The 16,450-nt window shown below is 36.3% G+C and overlaps 1 protein-coding gene across 1 annotated transcript; it reads right to left on the minus strand.

Annotated features, from left to right (window-relative positions):
* Window positions 1-741: 741 nt before the first annotated feature.
* Window positions 742-9,195, minus strand: LOC102809546 (uncharacterized). The gene is made up of 7 exons (XM_085493051.1): window positions 8,199-9,195; window positions 7,708-7,964; window positions 6,073-6,277; window positions 4,239-5,786; window positions 3,364-3,550; window positions 2,732-2,854; window positions 742-2,435 (listed from the first exon to the last, which is right to left on the minus strand). The coding sequence occupies exons 1-6, from the start codon at window positions 9,193-9,195 to the stop codon at window positions 2,752-2,754; spliced, it is 3,297 nt and encodes a 1,098-aa protein (XP_085349177.1). The 3' UTR covers window positions 742-2,435; window positions 2,732-2,751.
* Between the last annotated feature and the right edge of the window lie 7,255 nt (window positions 9,196-16,450).

Below are 16,450 nucleotides of genomic sequence, written 5' to 3' on the forward strand. Positions count from 1 at the left end.
TATGGGCAATATCAATACCAGAAAAAATCAACTTTCCCTTTGTCCGATTTTGGTAGACTTTTGATATGTTGTTTATAGATGTATATTGTTGCTACATCTGCAAAGAAACTTTCTGTTGCAATTTTGTATGGGTTGACCTAAAAATCAAAATAGATTGACTGGACTACTAGCTTTTAAAAGACATCAGCTTCACAAGGTCGACAGACTTATGCCGTCAGCAATGACGTCATCATGTATATGACGTCATAATGCATGTTGCAGTGATCTGTTACAGATGCAGATTTATATTTCATTCATTGTTTTTAAAATATGGTTGCTATACAGTAATACATTTCAATGGTAATTAGAGATCATTGCTTTGATTGATCATTGATGATTGGATATCTGCGGTAGGTAAAATCATTGCTAAAAAACAATAAATCTTCAACATGCTCTAAAAAAAATGCCCAACGGTTTAGGTCTTGGGTTTTTTTTTGGTCATTCTCAATGACCTTAGCCAAAGTTTGAAACAAAATTCGCTAATGTACTATTTTATTCCGGGTCAAACCCTAAATCCACTGGACAACCTTTTGCTTTAATTGTTGCAACCAGCAAAATATCAAGAATTTGCAGTGTTTTTAAACTGTAGGTCTTTTCACTGGCTATGTCCATCTTTTGATAGCCTCAGGCTGGCTACAGCCGGGGAGATTTTTCCTGTCTCAAGTGAATTCTAGAAGTATTTACACAAATTACAAATGGGGATTTCATCGATTGTAAAATATATTTATTTGAAAGTTTTTAAATCACATCACTCAAAAATGTTAACAGACTTAATAGAATGTCTTTTTGTGCGGCACAATAATGCAGTATACAATTATTATGTGATCTTTAAATCTATCTTAACAACTAAGTCTACATAGACTTCTAAATCTACCCTAACTACTGAATGTACTACTAACTACTAACTGCTTCTGTTTGTATTGATTTGCATTATTTGTCCTTTTCAATTGCAAATTATATATTAATTCTCCTGCGCATACAGTCTTGTGGAAGTACATCTAATTTGCTTAAAATCCTCTTTCAAAATAAGTGCGCCCTCTGGAACTCATTACATCAACATTGACACATCAATTTGTCACCAGTTTACCAATTTTTGTAACTATCGTCTCTGAATTTAGAATTTATTCCTAGTTATAACATGTATTTGATTTTTATTATTATAAATTTGAAGTTGAGCATTATTAAAATGCTTTTACACCAAAATATAGTGAAATTAATACTTGATTAAAGAAAGCTTAGAAAGAATTGTATTATACTGAAGGCATACTTAAAATTAATTAATTAATAAAAACCATACAAGTTTTTAATACTCACAAAAAATAAATTTGATTGTACATCCATGGTTTACATTTGATTTATTCCAGAATACCTCCTGCCACCAGTTCAATTTTCATTGAAGTGTGATGATTTGTTTTTGAGATACAATTATTATGTAAATTAGATAACTATAACTATAGGTCACCACATTGTTTTAGATAATTTATGTACCAAGATTCATCAAAATAAGATGATTAGTACTTGAGATATCAATGAAAAAGGTGAAAACCGACTAAATATTGAACAAATTAGGTAAATAACATGCACAGATTTTAACACTAATACGATCTATGCAATGTCACATAGCATCTATATACCAAGTTTCATTGAAGTATGATGAGTAGATATCTGTGAATAAACTACAAAAATACAAATTATTATGCAAATTAGGTAATTAATATAAACAGACTTTAATGAGCGATAGTCTCTGCGACACATATGCGCAAGAAATATGGGTCTCATATAAACACATATAAACGTCATATAAAGATGTTACCAAGTTTTAATATTTTACCCCAAACCGAATAGGTCTGTGCATTATGTTAGAGTACCTAGGTACCAAGAGGCATTGAATTGTGATGATTAGTACTTTAGTGGAAAAGGCGAGGAATGATTAAAGTGCAGTGGTCGTCGCGCAGCGTGTGTTCGAATTTCATGTAAACAATGTATTTTAGACGCATTGTATACGTCGCTATGAGTCCCATATCGAACAAGACGCGGTGCGACGACTGCCTCCCTTTAATAAATCAGGTAAATAATATGTACAGATTTTTACCTCAAACACATTGTCACAGAGCACTTATGTACCAAGTTTCAATGAAGTCTGACCAGTGGTTCTTCATATCTCTGGACCAGACAAACATACATGCATGCATATACTCACATACACACAGACAGGGTAACTGCATTGTGTGATTCACACAGGAATCACAAGCTTTGCTCTCTAATTCAGCAGTTCTTGGTATATCCGATTTACATTCGTCTAATTAACAGGTCAGCATTGTTGTTTGCTGATTCCATCCAAGTACATTTGCCATCAACGGACTCAGGACATGTTCACTTTTCTGCTCATTTATTACCTGTGAAAGGAAAAGTTTAAAAAATACAATCAAAGTCACTAATAATCCCAATGCTGGATACTCTGCTGTATCCCTGCATCATAAAATAATTTGATTGGTTGAATTATTTATTAGTTATTAGCTTGTGTATTTGAATGGAACCTCGTCAGAAAAAAAGTTTGCATAAGACTGTAGATAAAGCCCCCCTACATAAACAATGGAAACTGATTTTTATTTCTTGATTTTAACTCTCTGAAAGTCTGTCAATGGCAGGTTGTACATTACAAAGCCCTTTTTAAAGATTACAACCAAATTACCTTACATTACAGTTTCTACCTCACAGTAGAGGATAAATTAACCCATATTCTATGTCCTGTCCACAGCGCCCTTCACCTTTACACTGTATGGACTCAGTTCTTGAGTGCCTCCCATATAAACACCTATGAAAACCAACAAAATACATAATCCTTGTCAATCGTCCCAGGTGATTTGTTTAAGTGTCTTCATTTGGTAAGGGACAAATTGTTGCCACATAGAAACTGCAAAATGTTGTAGTAGTAAACATATTTGTCAACATATTAAACAACCTTTTCCAAAATGTTGCCCTCACAAAAGCTCCAATTGCCGAATTTTCAAAGATTTGGTTCAACAAGTCCATAGTATAAAAACAACTCACATGAGACAATAAAAAAACAAGTTAATACTTCAGAAGATTTTGCATGGTTAATGAAATATGCAAATGAAATTCCCTGAAACAATTTCATCAATGTCCCATTGTTGCCTTCTGAGATGTACTCAGAACAATCAAAATGTAAATTAATATTCATGGCTTTGAACTAAAACCAATTATTGTCCCAATTAAAGCATCCACAATTATCGCATTTCAACTCCCCAAAATGAGTTATATTCAACCAGTATTGAAATAAGCAGAACAACAAGTTATACTCACTCCTGTCCAGGTACTGCTGGCAAGTACTGTAATTCAAATGGTGTGGGATCTTCTACATCTTGTTTAACACAATATGGACACAAAGAGTAAACCTCCAATCGTACACCGGGCCACAGTTGTAAGATATCCAATATTTCATAGTATATGGTTAATATTAAATTCCATACATCACTGTAGTTACTTTCACCTGCTAACATTAAATAATTCAATGTTTTGAAAATAAATCAGATGAATACTGCAAAGATTTATGATGTCATATTTGTCGCAGCGTACATATTCTACATACAGAAATTATTTATTTGATATTCAGATTCTCAGATTTTATCTGCGCCAAAGCATTAATTTGTATCCTACTCTGGATAATTGATTTACGTTCCTCATTACTCAAGAAAAGGGTATATTTTGGTACTTCATTTCTTAGAGATATGCTACAAATATAGACAAATTAAAGTAGCTGATATCAGCAGATATAGCTCTGTTCGTGTTACATACTTGTTTTATTGAAGGTATCGTCACCACATTAACAAGATGTGGAAAATATAGATTTCGTTTATATCAAAGCAAAAAGAAAAGCTGTTTTAGGCCAAAAATGTGAACAGGCAAGTTTAAAGGATGGGTAGGTGGGGAACAGGAACAACATGTAGAAAGAAATTAAAATGTTGTTATTCAACATAAGGCCAACAAAACAAATATTTCTTTGCCCTCAGCGACCGACCGAAACATATGAAATATCAGGTCGCGTTTTTCCCATATACCTCGGCTATTTACGATACCCGACCGACCAACCCAAACTTGAGGGCAACATAAGTTGTTGTTATTTTTGGCCTAAGGGGTCTTCATGTTTTCAGCTTTCCTATCATAATATGAAAACTCACACTTTTTCTTTCTGGCAATCATAAACACTTCTTCATCATTCTCGTCAGTGATGTAGATAAGGGACTCCACTGACTGGTTATTGATCAACTTAATGTGCCTATGATATAAGGTGATCCTTAAATCTAAATCCTTTCGATGACAGGTCACAGATAACTTCTCAAAGAACCCACGAGGCTTCATTGGAAAAAGAGAAAATTGGACATTAATCTCTTCACATTCTGAACATTTAGAATCCCATATTTCTTGCTTGATGTTTGGTTTCTCTGAGAGATAGCATGGGAATAATGAAAATCTACTTTCTGCTCCAAGCTTTCGCCGTAATCTTGTCTTTGACTGATCAGGGTTATTTGAAGTAGAGCTTGCAGTCTCTAAAGACAGAGATGAAGTACTGGATACAACTGACTCGGTGTCTGCAAATGTTGTTTGTTCTTCATGATTTGGCATTGCCACACCTAACATGGATGTAGTATCTGCAGCTGCTTCCCCTACCTGATAGCCATTCCCTAGATTGGTCATAAATTGACCATTTACCATTAGGTTAGGTGCGCTACTGTATTGGTTATATGGAGGGCTATAGGTTGGAGAATGAGGAATTGTAGAAAACATGCCACTTTCACAGAAAGGAATATATGGATTTCTATCTGGCAGTATGTAATGTGGAGCAATTTGAGGATAAGGATTGCAATAGACCGGAGCTGGATATCCAGGTTCCACATCAGCCGAGGGCACATACATTGGGGAAGGATTTTCTGTAGTTACCATGCCATGATTAGTATGCAGGTATGTTTCCTGGGTATACATGGCTTGCATTCCGGATGGAGGAATTCCAAGTGCTAGGCTGCAATTGTAGTAATTGGGCATACACGGGGGAACTAAAGGAGGATGGTATGTAGAAAGCTGATGGCATGCAGAAACCTCCAGTGAACCGCTTCTAAGTTCAACTCCTGGAACCATTGGTTGATACATCACTGCATCTGTAACACTCATCACTGGTTTCCCGGTCTCGGATAGTCCCTTTGGTATTGGTGACAAAGGTTGTGTACCAGTGGGTTCCTGAGGCTGAAAATCTGGAGCTTTTGGATCCAGTTTCTGTGGTTGTGCCCGTACATCTGCGTCCTCTATCGTATGACATAGACCAAACTGCTCCAGAATTCGGACCAGTACACCTACTTCAGACTCTTTGGCAGGCAACTTCATCCAGAGAATGTACAGCAGCTTGTGATTGATAAAGGCTTCTTCTTGAAACTTTCTCAGATAAATATTGAACTTCATCTTAGTTAAACTTGACCGAATCTTCCAATCACGCCATTTTGTGTTACAATTTGTGAGGTTTTTTTCAAGATCATGTCTGATGACCATCTTGAATACATCTATCAGCATAGATGGGTTGACAAAGACATGTTCCTTCAAATCATTAATGTCATCAAACCAGATGATTTCACCCAAGTTATGAAGATAATGCAGGACAGGGTTTATGTTATCCAGTGTTTCCATACCAAAAATTTCTTTTTTTATGCGTTGGATAAGAGATTTGTGTGATCTCATTCCTGAAATAAATGAAAAACAATTCTTTGGGTTAACAATGGTCACTAAAACATTGTTACAGATAATATAAAAGTAAAGATAACATTATAGCCAATCAACCATGATAATTTTTCATGCCACAATGTTTTTTATGTTTTTCCTGTTTTGAGCAAGTTAAATCATAATCAGTAACTGTAAAAACATACAAAACAAATTGTGTATGTTCAACTAACAATTCTAAGACAACAAAACAAACATCACAATGCATGGCCAGTTAAGTGACCAATGTTGCAAATTTAAGGGTAGTACCTGTCCGACTTTTATCATCACTTAGAGAAACCTTTCTTTCCTCGAATAAGAAGTTCTCAACTTCCTTCCATGATTTGGGTCTGTTTTTGCCGCGCTGTGGAAATCGTTTCTGGTCTAATGCCAGACTTATGACAGCATCCTTGAACTCAACAAGTCCTTCTGTGTTGGGTTCTTTAGAGCAAAGCATTACGTAATTTGGACAGATCTGAAGAACAAATGATGAAAGATATGTGACAAATGAGTTGGGAATTAATTTCTTAAAACGGATTGTAGGGCCAACAATGTTTTTATTCATATTAATTATAGCCCATTGTCGTATTCTATTGCCCTCCAACAATTTCACTCGGCAATTGCATGAGTTAAAAAAGCTGTCAAATTGTACATAAGATATATATTGAATTATTCTAAACTCGACATGTCTAGCTAGTGTCATTGGGCTGTGAGGCTTGGTCGCGGGTTTTGGGTTGGTTGATTGTTATTTGTCATCTGGGGAAAATGTCTGGGTTGAATTTGGGGTATGTTGCTTGGTTTGAGTGTACCTTCTGGGTTACCGGTCACTGGTAGCATAGTGGTTGTCGCATCAGACTCATGATCGGTAGACCCAAGTTCAAATTCTACCTTAGACTGAACATCAAAAGGGTCGACGCCTACCCTGGGCGAGTGTGCCACAGATTCAATGGGAAGACCAATTCAACTGGTCAAGTTTCATTCACTAACGAATGTGATGTTGGGGGAACCTGACCGGGTACTCGGCGGAGTTCCACTGCATTGTGGATACCTTTGGAAGAAGGGGGGCTAAGGGGTAAACTCTACAGAAATCCAGAGTAGAGACCCTGAGGCACTTGGATCAACTATTAGTCGCCCTTCTGGCAGCTCCTGCAGCCAAGCCGGCTCCAAACGTAGTGCTCTGCATTTCCTTGGACTTCGTTGGTGCGGAAGAGAGGGGAACCTTGATGACTGGGCAGCACTAGGTTTCCATACACACATGCCCAGGCCTGCGCCCTGGAGAGACCACGAAGACTGAGCGAGCGACTCACTGGGAACAAACCCATCGTCTCCTGAGATGAAAGGATGCCTACTCTGGGAATTGCATAGGTAATATTTGAACAGCTCAACAATATTTACACTGCATGTCGTTTTCATCACTTTATAATATAACACACACCCAGAGTTGAACGTTCGGGGGCCTAATTATACATCAACGCAGAGTGGTGAGTCGTACAGAACAGATTTGTCGTTCATTCCGTCTTCGACCCAACTCTCTCATTGACCAGCTACCCTGCACTCTCCTCTTAACTCTAACTTAACTCTAACTGTCCTAACTCGTAAAGTTGCATTGTGGGATGTATCGTGTTACCTTGAGATCACTACACTCTTTTGCGTAATCATGCGAAATGTAGTGCGCCCGCAGCGACTGAGTTAAATACAATTCGGGCAGCAATCACCACTGTGATTGCTCATATAGGCAAAGGGAATACTTTCATATACTTTTAAGTGTATCTCAGACTGGTGAAAATAGTATTATCTATACTTAAAGACTGTAATTCCATTACTAATTAAGTCATAACTTGTTAATTGGTGTGTTCGCACATGGTCATTGTTGTGTGCTTACAAACAAAATAACAAAACATATACCTGAAGATCTGCTACCTTTTTTTCATTTTTCAACTCTCGTATTTTCCTGCTCAGAACTTCGAGTTTATCCTGTTGCACATCTTCACTTTCCTCCATGTCTTTTATTCTTTCATCTAAAGTAGTAATCCTACTTTCTAAGAGATCTCTTTTTTCTTTGAGCTGATTTGTTATTCTTTCCATGATATCTTCCATCTTTGCCTCAGGATCTTCACCTCTTTTTTTCACTACATCTATGTGTGTGCCAACTACAAGAACAACTGCATTAGGAACTCTCATTGACACATTAGCAATCCACAGATGGACGAGTTCTTTGTATGACATGTTTTCAAAGTTGTTATCAACAAGCTTGTATTCTGCAAGGTTGACAACAAGAACTACCAAAGCATCATGGGTAATGAAGATATGGTGAGTTTGATAGTAAACAAGCTGTCCAGCAAAATCCCAAAACACCAACTTCACATCGCGGAGATCAAGTAAATGCTTCTCAATACCTACTGTGCGCTCAGTTTCTACAGTGCATTTCCCTTCGACAATTGTTTTGCATAGAGTTGTTTTCCCAGCTTCTGATGCACCAAGAAATATAACTTTAAGTCTGTCATCCTTAATATCACCTTGTTTAAAAGCTCTACAATATTCACGCACTGCTGATAAACCACGAGTAACAACTTCTAGTGGGGGTTGTACAAGAGGATTCCCCTCAGCATGGAACATCTGCAGCTTGGGGTTTTCAAACAATTCCAATGGTACAGTACGCAATTTATTTGATGAGACCAACAGCTGTTCTAGATTCTGAAGCTTCAACAGTGCTCTTGGCAGTTCTGTAAAACGATTGCTAGCTAACTTTAAATATTTAAGACTCTGGCATTCTCCAAAATTATCAGGAATGTACCTCAATCTATTAGACCCAATTCTAAAGTTTACCAGGTTTTTAAGGGCAGAGAACCCAACTGGAATCTCCTCAATCTCATTCACGGAGAGACGAAGAACCTTTAATTTATGTAGTCGAAATATTGGCAGAGGCACTTTCTTCATTTGGTTGTTACCCAAGTCCAAGTTTTCAATTGTTGTCAACTGTCCAAAGTCAGGTTTAAGCTCCTTAATCTTATTCCGGTCCATACTACAGTTCCTCAACTCAACAAAAACATCCATACCTTCAGGGATATCATTCATTCTATTCACAGCTAATAATATCTGACTCACTCTTGGAGATCTTTTATCTTCACGTACATAGAATGGAATAGAGCTTAATACTTTACATTTTATTACTAAGCTGTATTTTTTATCCGTCAATTGCTTCCATATTGCAGTGCAATTGTGTACCTGGATCTTTGTTGTCCTCATCCAGTATGGATGTTCCATAGCTTTCCTAACAATTTGCTCCTGCTCTGGGTCTGGAAGCTCTTCTGCCGTGATCATAAACTGGTAGGTGCCTTTCTCTTGTAGATTCGCTGAAAAGTATGTACTTATGTCGATGGTGGGCCGAGCCATACTTACTCAAAAAGTTTTTGTAAATTTATTTACAAGTTCTGTGGAAATAAATAAGTAGAAATTAATTATCAAGACAAGTCCAGTAAGAGTTGTTAAACTGTTTAGGCAAGGTGATCATAGGATAGAAAACAGAACAAACATTTCGAAAAAATAGACTCTGATAAAAGTATATAAACACAAAAAAAGTTTCCACTGCCTAAAAAGCAACAAATAATTGGTCAAATAATGGTATTTCATTTTTTGTTTCATAAACGTTGGTTAGCAATTTCAGGGATTAACTATTTTTTTTTCAGTTTAGTATGTCGGTATTACAATTACTTACAATGACTTGGCAAAAAGAAAAAGAAATCGCTGGTCAATTAGTCAGACCAAAGCTGCGCAAAGAAAGGCACCTGCCCTTTTTCTGCAGGAGAAGGATAACAAATATCATCCAGGGAAATTTGATGAGAAAACACAATGAAGAAACTATAAGGAATACTATTAGTGTGCACTGGTAAATAATTGGCACACAGGTCCAGATATTTGTAAGTGAGCTTATCTGGCCTAGCACAGAAAGATGGTGGAGAAATAACATATGGAAAGTTACTAGCGAGATTAGACGTGAACCTTCGTTCTATTGGGCAATAATATACATCTGCAGCAAAATTGAGGATTATGTAGTGTAAGAAAGTTAAGACTTTGGTGATGCTATACTAGATTAGACTTAGATTGCATTCCCAGTAATGGACATTACTTCACAAGCAGGCTGGAAATAGAAGATGGAATATTCAGAGCCAATCTTACGGTTAGAAGGCAGTGATGACGTAGTTGATTTTGATATGTTTATGTTGATTGTTTACTTTGCTGCTTACCAAAAATAAATCGCTGCATATGAAATCGAGGCTAAGTATTGACAATGTTATTATTTGCTACTTTGATGAGAAAAACCATAATGTGAATGTTTGAAGGGATTGCTTCATAGAAGAAGGATGCTCATGAAGAAGGTAACAGATGGATTTTTCACACTAGATGTTGACTATACTCTCATCACAATGATATGTTTTTGTCATATTACATCAAATCCTACAAATAGAAGTGTGCATGGAATAATGAAAACAAAAACGGTGTGCATTGCCATGTGATAACTGTTATAAAGGTCGTACTTGTTTACAACTCTGGAAGGACAATTGGAGTGTACCATGTGTGATTGTGATTTACATAACAAAGGATGTTTACGATCTACTGACTATTTACTATCTACTCCCCTATTTTAGTGAATGTATTCATTGTATTATTGTATGTGCTTTGTTTCTTGTAATTATTAACTTGATATTTTGGTGTATGTGTATTTCCAGAACTATTGTCTGGTCTACCTTAAACTCGCAGTGAAATAACCCCCTGTCCAGTGTGAATTATGTGTAATAACATAGTATTTTTATATTTTGCCTGGCTAAGCTATTTTGTGGTGATGCACATATTCATTTGGCTGTTATTATAAATGAATTATTATTATTTCATTTCTACGGTTGTCGTCGCGCTGTGCATGTGGGACATTTGTATTGATAAACATTGATTTTCCCACAATCCAATGCGCTCTTCTAATGAAAATCACAAGTATGAGGTTTGGCCTGGGCACGACTTTCACTAATTACCGCCGGTAACGTCTCAGTTTGTACTCGTTGATCTGGGCAACAGTCAAAGTCGCCATCTTTGTTTATATGAGACCCATATATCTCGCACATGCGCCTTTTAATGTAGTGACTCACGTTCGTGGTCTCCCATTTTAACAGTTTTCCTGGCTTACAATAACACTCTTTGAGGACAGTTTATATTTATATCATCAGATATCAACTTCCTTTGACCTAGGCCAACTTGAACCTGGTCGTCTGGCAAAACAAAAGAATCAATTATGCAGTTGTTAAAGGTTTAGTCTTCAGGGGCGGATACAGAATTTTGTTATGGGGGGGGGGGGTTCAAAATTTAAAATCGCCATACTAAGTTAATGATTTTTATACAAAAACAAATTGAATAAATTTTTCAACGGAGGGGGGGGGGATTCCAAGAACCCCCTAGATCCGCCACTGGTCATTCACATTCCTGAATTTGTTTTGCAACAACAATTAAGATTGTTTTATGAGTACTATGATTAGTGTCAAAGGAGCATCATGCTCAATATGTTCGAAGTTGGTGGTTATTACTGGTAAACATTGTAAACAGCGATGCTTCAATTTCAAATACAGAACTGAAGGTCACACTCAAATCCCGTGATCCTTTTCATATAGAGTGGTTTGCAACTACGCCAAATCAAACGCAGCGTCTCCCAAATATTGCTAAACGCTAAGTTGGATCCCAAACAGTACAACCAAGTCGATAGATCACGAGAGATATAATGTGTTTTTTATCATATATCCCCAAATTGTAAATGTAATTTCATTCTGTAACCTACACTATTATTTGGATAATTTGATCTTAAATTTGATCAGAAAACCTATAAAACAAAACATTACAATTAGCCACGAACGTATGCTGATTACGTAATATCCCAGTACAACAGACTTTTTTAGAATTATTCAATGGCAAAGAACAAACCCGACGCAAGCGAATTGGCGGCAAAAGAAAATAAAAAGTTAGTTTTATTCTGTTGAATCTAAAATTTCTGGCATACAGCGAAATACAGCACTAAAAGGCAAAAAGCTTGAGGGAAAAAACAAAATAAACGAACCTAAAACAGAACTGTGACAAATCGATAAAGAGCACTCAAAAACGAAAAAAACAAAACAAAGCGTGATACTAATACTAAACGATAGAAAAGCGAGTTGGCATGACCGCGAGAAAAAAATGGGTGGGTGGGTGAAAATAACCCGAACAGAAATAACTGGGCACGAACAGCGTGCGATGTAAACAGTGCATGTAAACAGAACGAAGCAAATGGGCTACAATAATCGTGCGCAGTGGAGAAATGAAACAAACGAACGAAGCTTATGCAAATGAAAAGTATGCAAATGAATAATTAACAATTTTGAACTGCTTACAAAATACAACCATTCAATACAGGGAAACAGTAAACGGCCTGACAAAATATTACGTAACCAGGCAGTTTATTGTGTGTAGTTGTTTAAACATTCTATATTTGTTTGCAATGTTTCTTTTCCCCCTAATTGACCAATCATTTGCAATAACAAAGAATTGGCAGATTTATTGAAAAGTGCATGGACAATAAAAAAAAACATTCAATTTTCTTTTGTCCTGATTCATTTTTTTCTTCTTAATAACTAGTGTCACACTTTCACATGTTTCTATTTACAACATTTCTGTATTCAATCCAAAACCAAATTGTTGTGGCGAATTTGATTAGCGTGAAGATAACAGAACATACACCTATTCAGGCATTGATTTGACGCCATGTGTGCTACCAAAAGTTAGTACAATTGATTAAGAATTTTCTTTTTAGTTTTACTACAATGGCGACAAATATTATCAATGAAGCAACAACAAATTACGAATGATTGACAAATATTTTCGATGTGTTCGTTCAATTCCAACAATTGTAACAAATTGCTTACATTATTAGGGTGTCTAATTTAGATTACAATTATTCAGTGAGTCACAAAGCTCGTTGAAACAAAGGAATGACTTGGGTTAGTGAACTCTATCTACGCGGGATAGCATTATCTGCGATTGGTGAACCTAATGGTGTTCAAAAACCAAGGAGGGCGCTTTATCTAACTTAGAACCCACCGCCTCAAACCTTCTACAGATATATATATACGTTCTGTGGTATTTCGTAGTGGGAATGGGGATCATGTCCCTGTTTTAAACAGTATACGCTATAAAAGCTCTTTAATATCTGTTACTCAATGCGTGAATCGCGATCGGTGGACATTTAGTTTTAGTATATATAATGTCCTGCAATGGTGTATTCTGATTGGCCGAGAAGAACTAAATGGGCATAAGTACCGCTAGCCTGACAAGTTGGCGTAGCTGGCGCCCTGGACTGCTGCGATCCCTGTGGGCGCCACCTACGCCAACTTGTCAGGCTAAAGTACCGCTAGTTGCAAACACTATCAAATAGGTAATTTGGGTAGACCATTTGAAACTCTGGGGCAATGGCAGAAAAAGAACTATGCAAAATATTAGACAAAGACAAAGCCGTTCTTCTTGGACTCCTCTGGAATATAAAATCGTCCACGCGATGAAATCTTGGTCCACAGTCTCCCAACATCTTAAGGGACTGTGTCAGGTCGGACTTATATTCAAGAAGAGTCATCGTAGTCGAGCTTTATCCTATACACAGCCGGACGATGATGTTTACATATAACTCGGTGTGTGTCGGTGGTTTGTCTTATGAAAAGTGCTAAGTTCGTTCAAACATGATAAAAGTAGTTTCGAAAGAAATTACGTAATAAGAGAAGATTTTATGGGCGTTATTATGATTGTATATTGTACAGGTTGGCGTTACTATTTTAAGCAAATTATAAGTCGAGATAATTTTAAAATTGAAATTTGCTAGTTACTAATTTCAATTGTGTTTCTTATTAGGTTTCTAATATATTGTAATTGTTGTTTTGTTTAATTCTCCTTTATTGTTATTACTTATTTTGAGTATTTCTTGGGTTGTTTTATTTTTGTTCATTCTCCCCCTTAGGTTTCTCTATTGTTTTTAATTTTGATGCGAATGGCATGAATTGTTTAATTTTTTTCGCATTCACCCTTTGTGTTGTATGAAGAAAACCTACCATTGATTAATGTGATCAACATGAACAAATATAAAATGCGTTGCCTTGGCAATATAACTTAGACTGCACTGAATCAATGATGACTTTCAATATTTTTATCATTCAACTCCACTTTACTTTGTTTCAATTGCATGATTCTGTCAGATAATATTTCAAGCGAACTCTACAAAGTCCAAAGCCATTACGGCGCTTACGGGTTTCAGTGAGAGATTTTTTCCATACATGGGAATGCAAGTTTATTGTTTGATTTACTCCGTTGTATTGTTTACTTGAGGATTATATCAATTTGTTAATTCCGGCTGTAATATGTGACCTATATAATTTGCAAGCATGTTTGTACACAGTTTTTCTATTTCTTATTTTTCTTTATATATATATATATATTTATTTTCGTTAACTATTATTTCTCAGGAAGTTTCTATGTTTGTTTATAATTTTATTCCAGGTTTCAATATTGCTTTCAAGTGGTTGCTAATGACTCTTTTATTTTTTATCTATGTTTATTTTTCGTCTGGATTTTTATCCTTCATTTAGTAACGTGTCAAAATATAGTAGAGCTTCAAATCCAAGTCTGAAACCGCTGTAAAAAGTAAGTCATGGTATGTATGGAGTAAAAGTACGGTTGACATTTGTGTATAGAAAGTACGTTTTTTTTTTACTGAGCAATATTTTTTTTTTTGCGTGCTAGATGTATAATGATGACTGTTATATTTCTATTCACAGTTCCACTCATTGAATGTCAATGTTACCATTCCGCAAAACGTTGTCGCGTGACTAGTTTACTGTTGTGGTCACGTCGATCGCTTTTTTGGTGAGTGTAATGCGTGATTTTATTTCAAAATCAGGTAGTTTTATTTATTTGAAAATTATATTTTATGTTCACAGCTTAGTGGTTACTGGCGAGTTTCCAACATGTCACAATGCCGCTTGGCGTGGAATTTTTTTGAGTACAAAGTATTATTTAAACATTCACAGAATTCCTGCATCTAGCCCTGAGTACAGTCTTATAGGCTGGCATCCTTCCGCTGATCATTCGTCCCACAGTCCTGTAGGTTAGCCTCCTTCCGCTGATTGTATTAGCTGTACTGTGGCTGGCTATCCTGAATCAAACGTCCGTGTTTTATCGTATCGTCGTTAACCATATAAGCTTGCTGATTACGTCACCTATAAAATTATGGGCCTATAAATAGTTCTGTTTACAGCCTACAGAGGGCGCATTGATTATAATAAAATAACATTAACCCATAACGGCCCTAGGACGATGATTAGCTACTAAAATTTGTTCTTTTAAAATAGTTTTCAGGCAGTAGAATTATCTAATTTTGTTTATCTAGACATATACAGTTAATAATTGTACACCTCTGATTTGCCGTTCTGTTGCGCAATACGCATAATTGACTATGACGTCATACTTAATCATGGCCACACTTATTATTTTGGCAAAAGCCAAACTGGGAGTAAAAATGGTTGATAATGTAACATTCACTATTGTATAGCGTTTCATTAAGCTGTCACAATAACGTCGGGCTTAACTTCGTCATGGTATGTTTGTTTACAAACAAACCAGGGAGTATGAACAAAGAGGTTGACAATGTCTCGTCGGTACATACCTGGTTTTTCTATCGGGTTGCCACCCACGCAACACGATCAGTAATTATAATGACGTATATCAAGTCTTTTGAAACAAAAGACTGTTTCTTCATTACTGCTATGCGACAACTGCACATCATGCGATAGTTCTGGATTTTCCCTGTTGCTAAAAATAGCATACTCATTCATTTAACCATAGACCTAGAGGGTCTATGATTTAACCGGGGGGAATTCCCAATTCACACGAGCATACGCATGCGCATATCATTGTCAACGTAATTGTGACAAAGGGCGTTTCCGTAGACACAACTACCTGGCAATTATAAAATGTTTGAAATGCATGTATATACAGCATGATACGGGGTGTATATTTTAAAAACAGATTCGGCTTGTGAACAATTTAAAAAAAAATACTGAAAAAAATGCTATTATAAAAAAAAATGTTACAACAATATACATTTTCCAATCCTGGAAAGTAAAAAAAAATCCTTATCTAATGTAATGCGATTATTGTGGGAATGTTTATGTACAACCAGCAAGTTGTATTTATAAACTACTAAATTATGTTGTCACCATCACAAGGAAATAAAACAAAACAAAATTGAACAACCATAATTGAAAGGGAGGTGGTTGTCGCCCACGCATGCGCGAGATATGCGTCTCATATGAACAAATATGGTGACTTAGACTGTTGCGCAGACCAATGAGTACAAACTGAGAGGTTACTAAGCTTTAACTTGGTAATTTCTCTCGTGATTGGTAGGTATCAAAGGAATCGCCAGCCGTAATTAGTGCATGTTGCACCTGACCCAGGTCAAAACTCGTACTCGTGATTTTCATTAGAAGAATGCATTGGATTGTGGGAAAATCAATGTTTATCAACACAAATGTCGCACATACAAGGCATGACTACAACTGCCATTTAAACTTATTGAAGAGATTATAATACC

Source organism: Saccoglossus kowalevskii, chromosome 18 (genome assembly GCF_978046115.1).
Source record: "Saccoglossus kowalevskii chromosome 18, keSacKowa6.1, whole genome shotgun sequence".
In the NCBI taxonomy this organism is placed as follows: domain Eukaryota; kingdom Metazoa; phylum Hemichordata; class Enteropneusta; family Harrimaniidae; genus Saccoglossus; species Saccoglossus kowalevskii.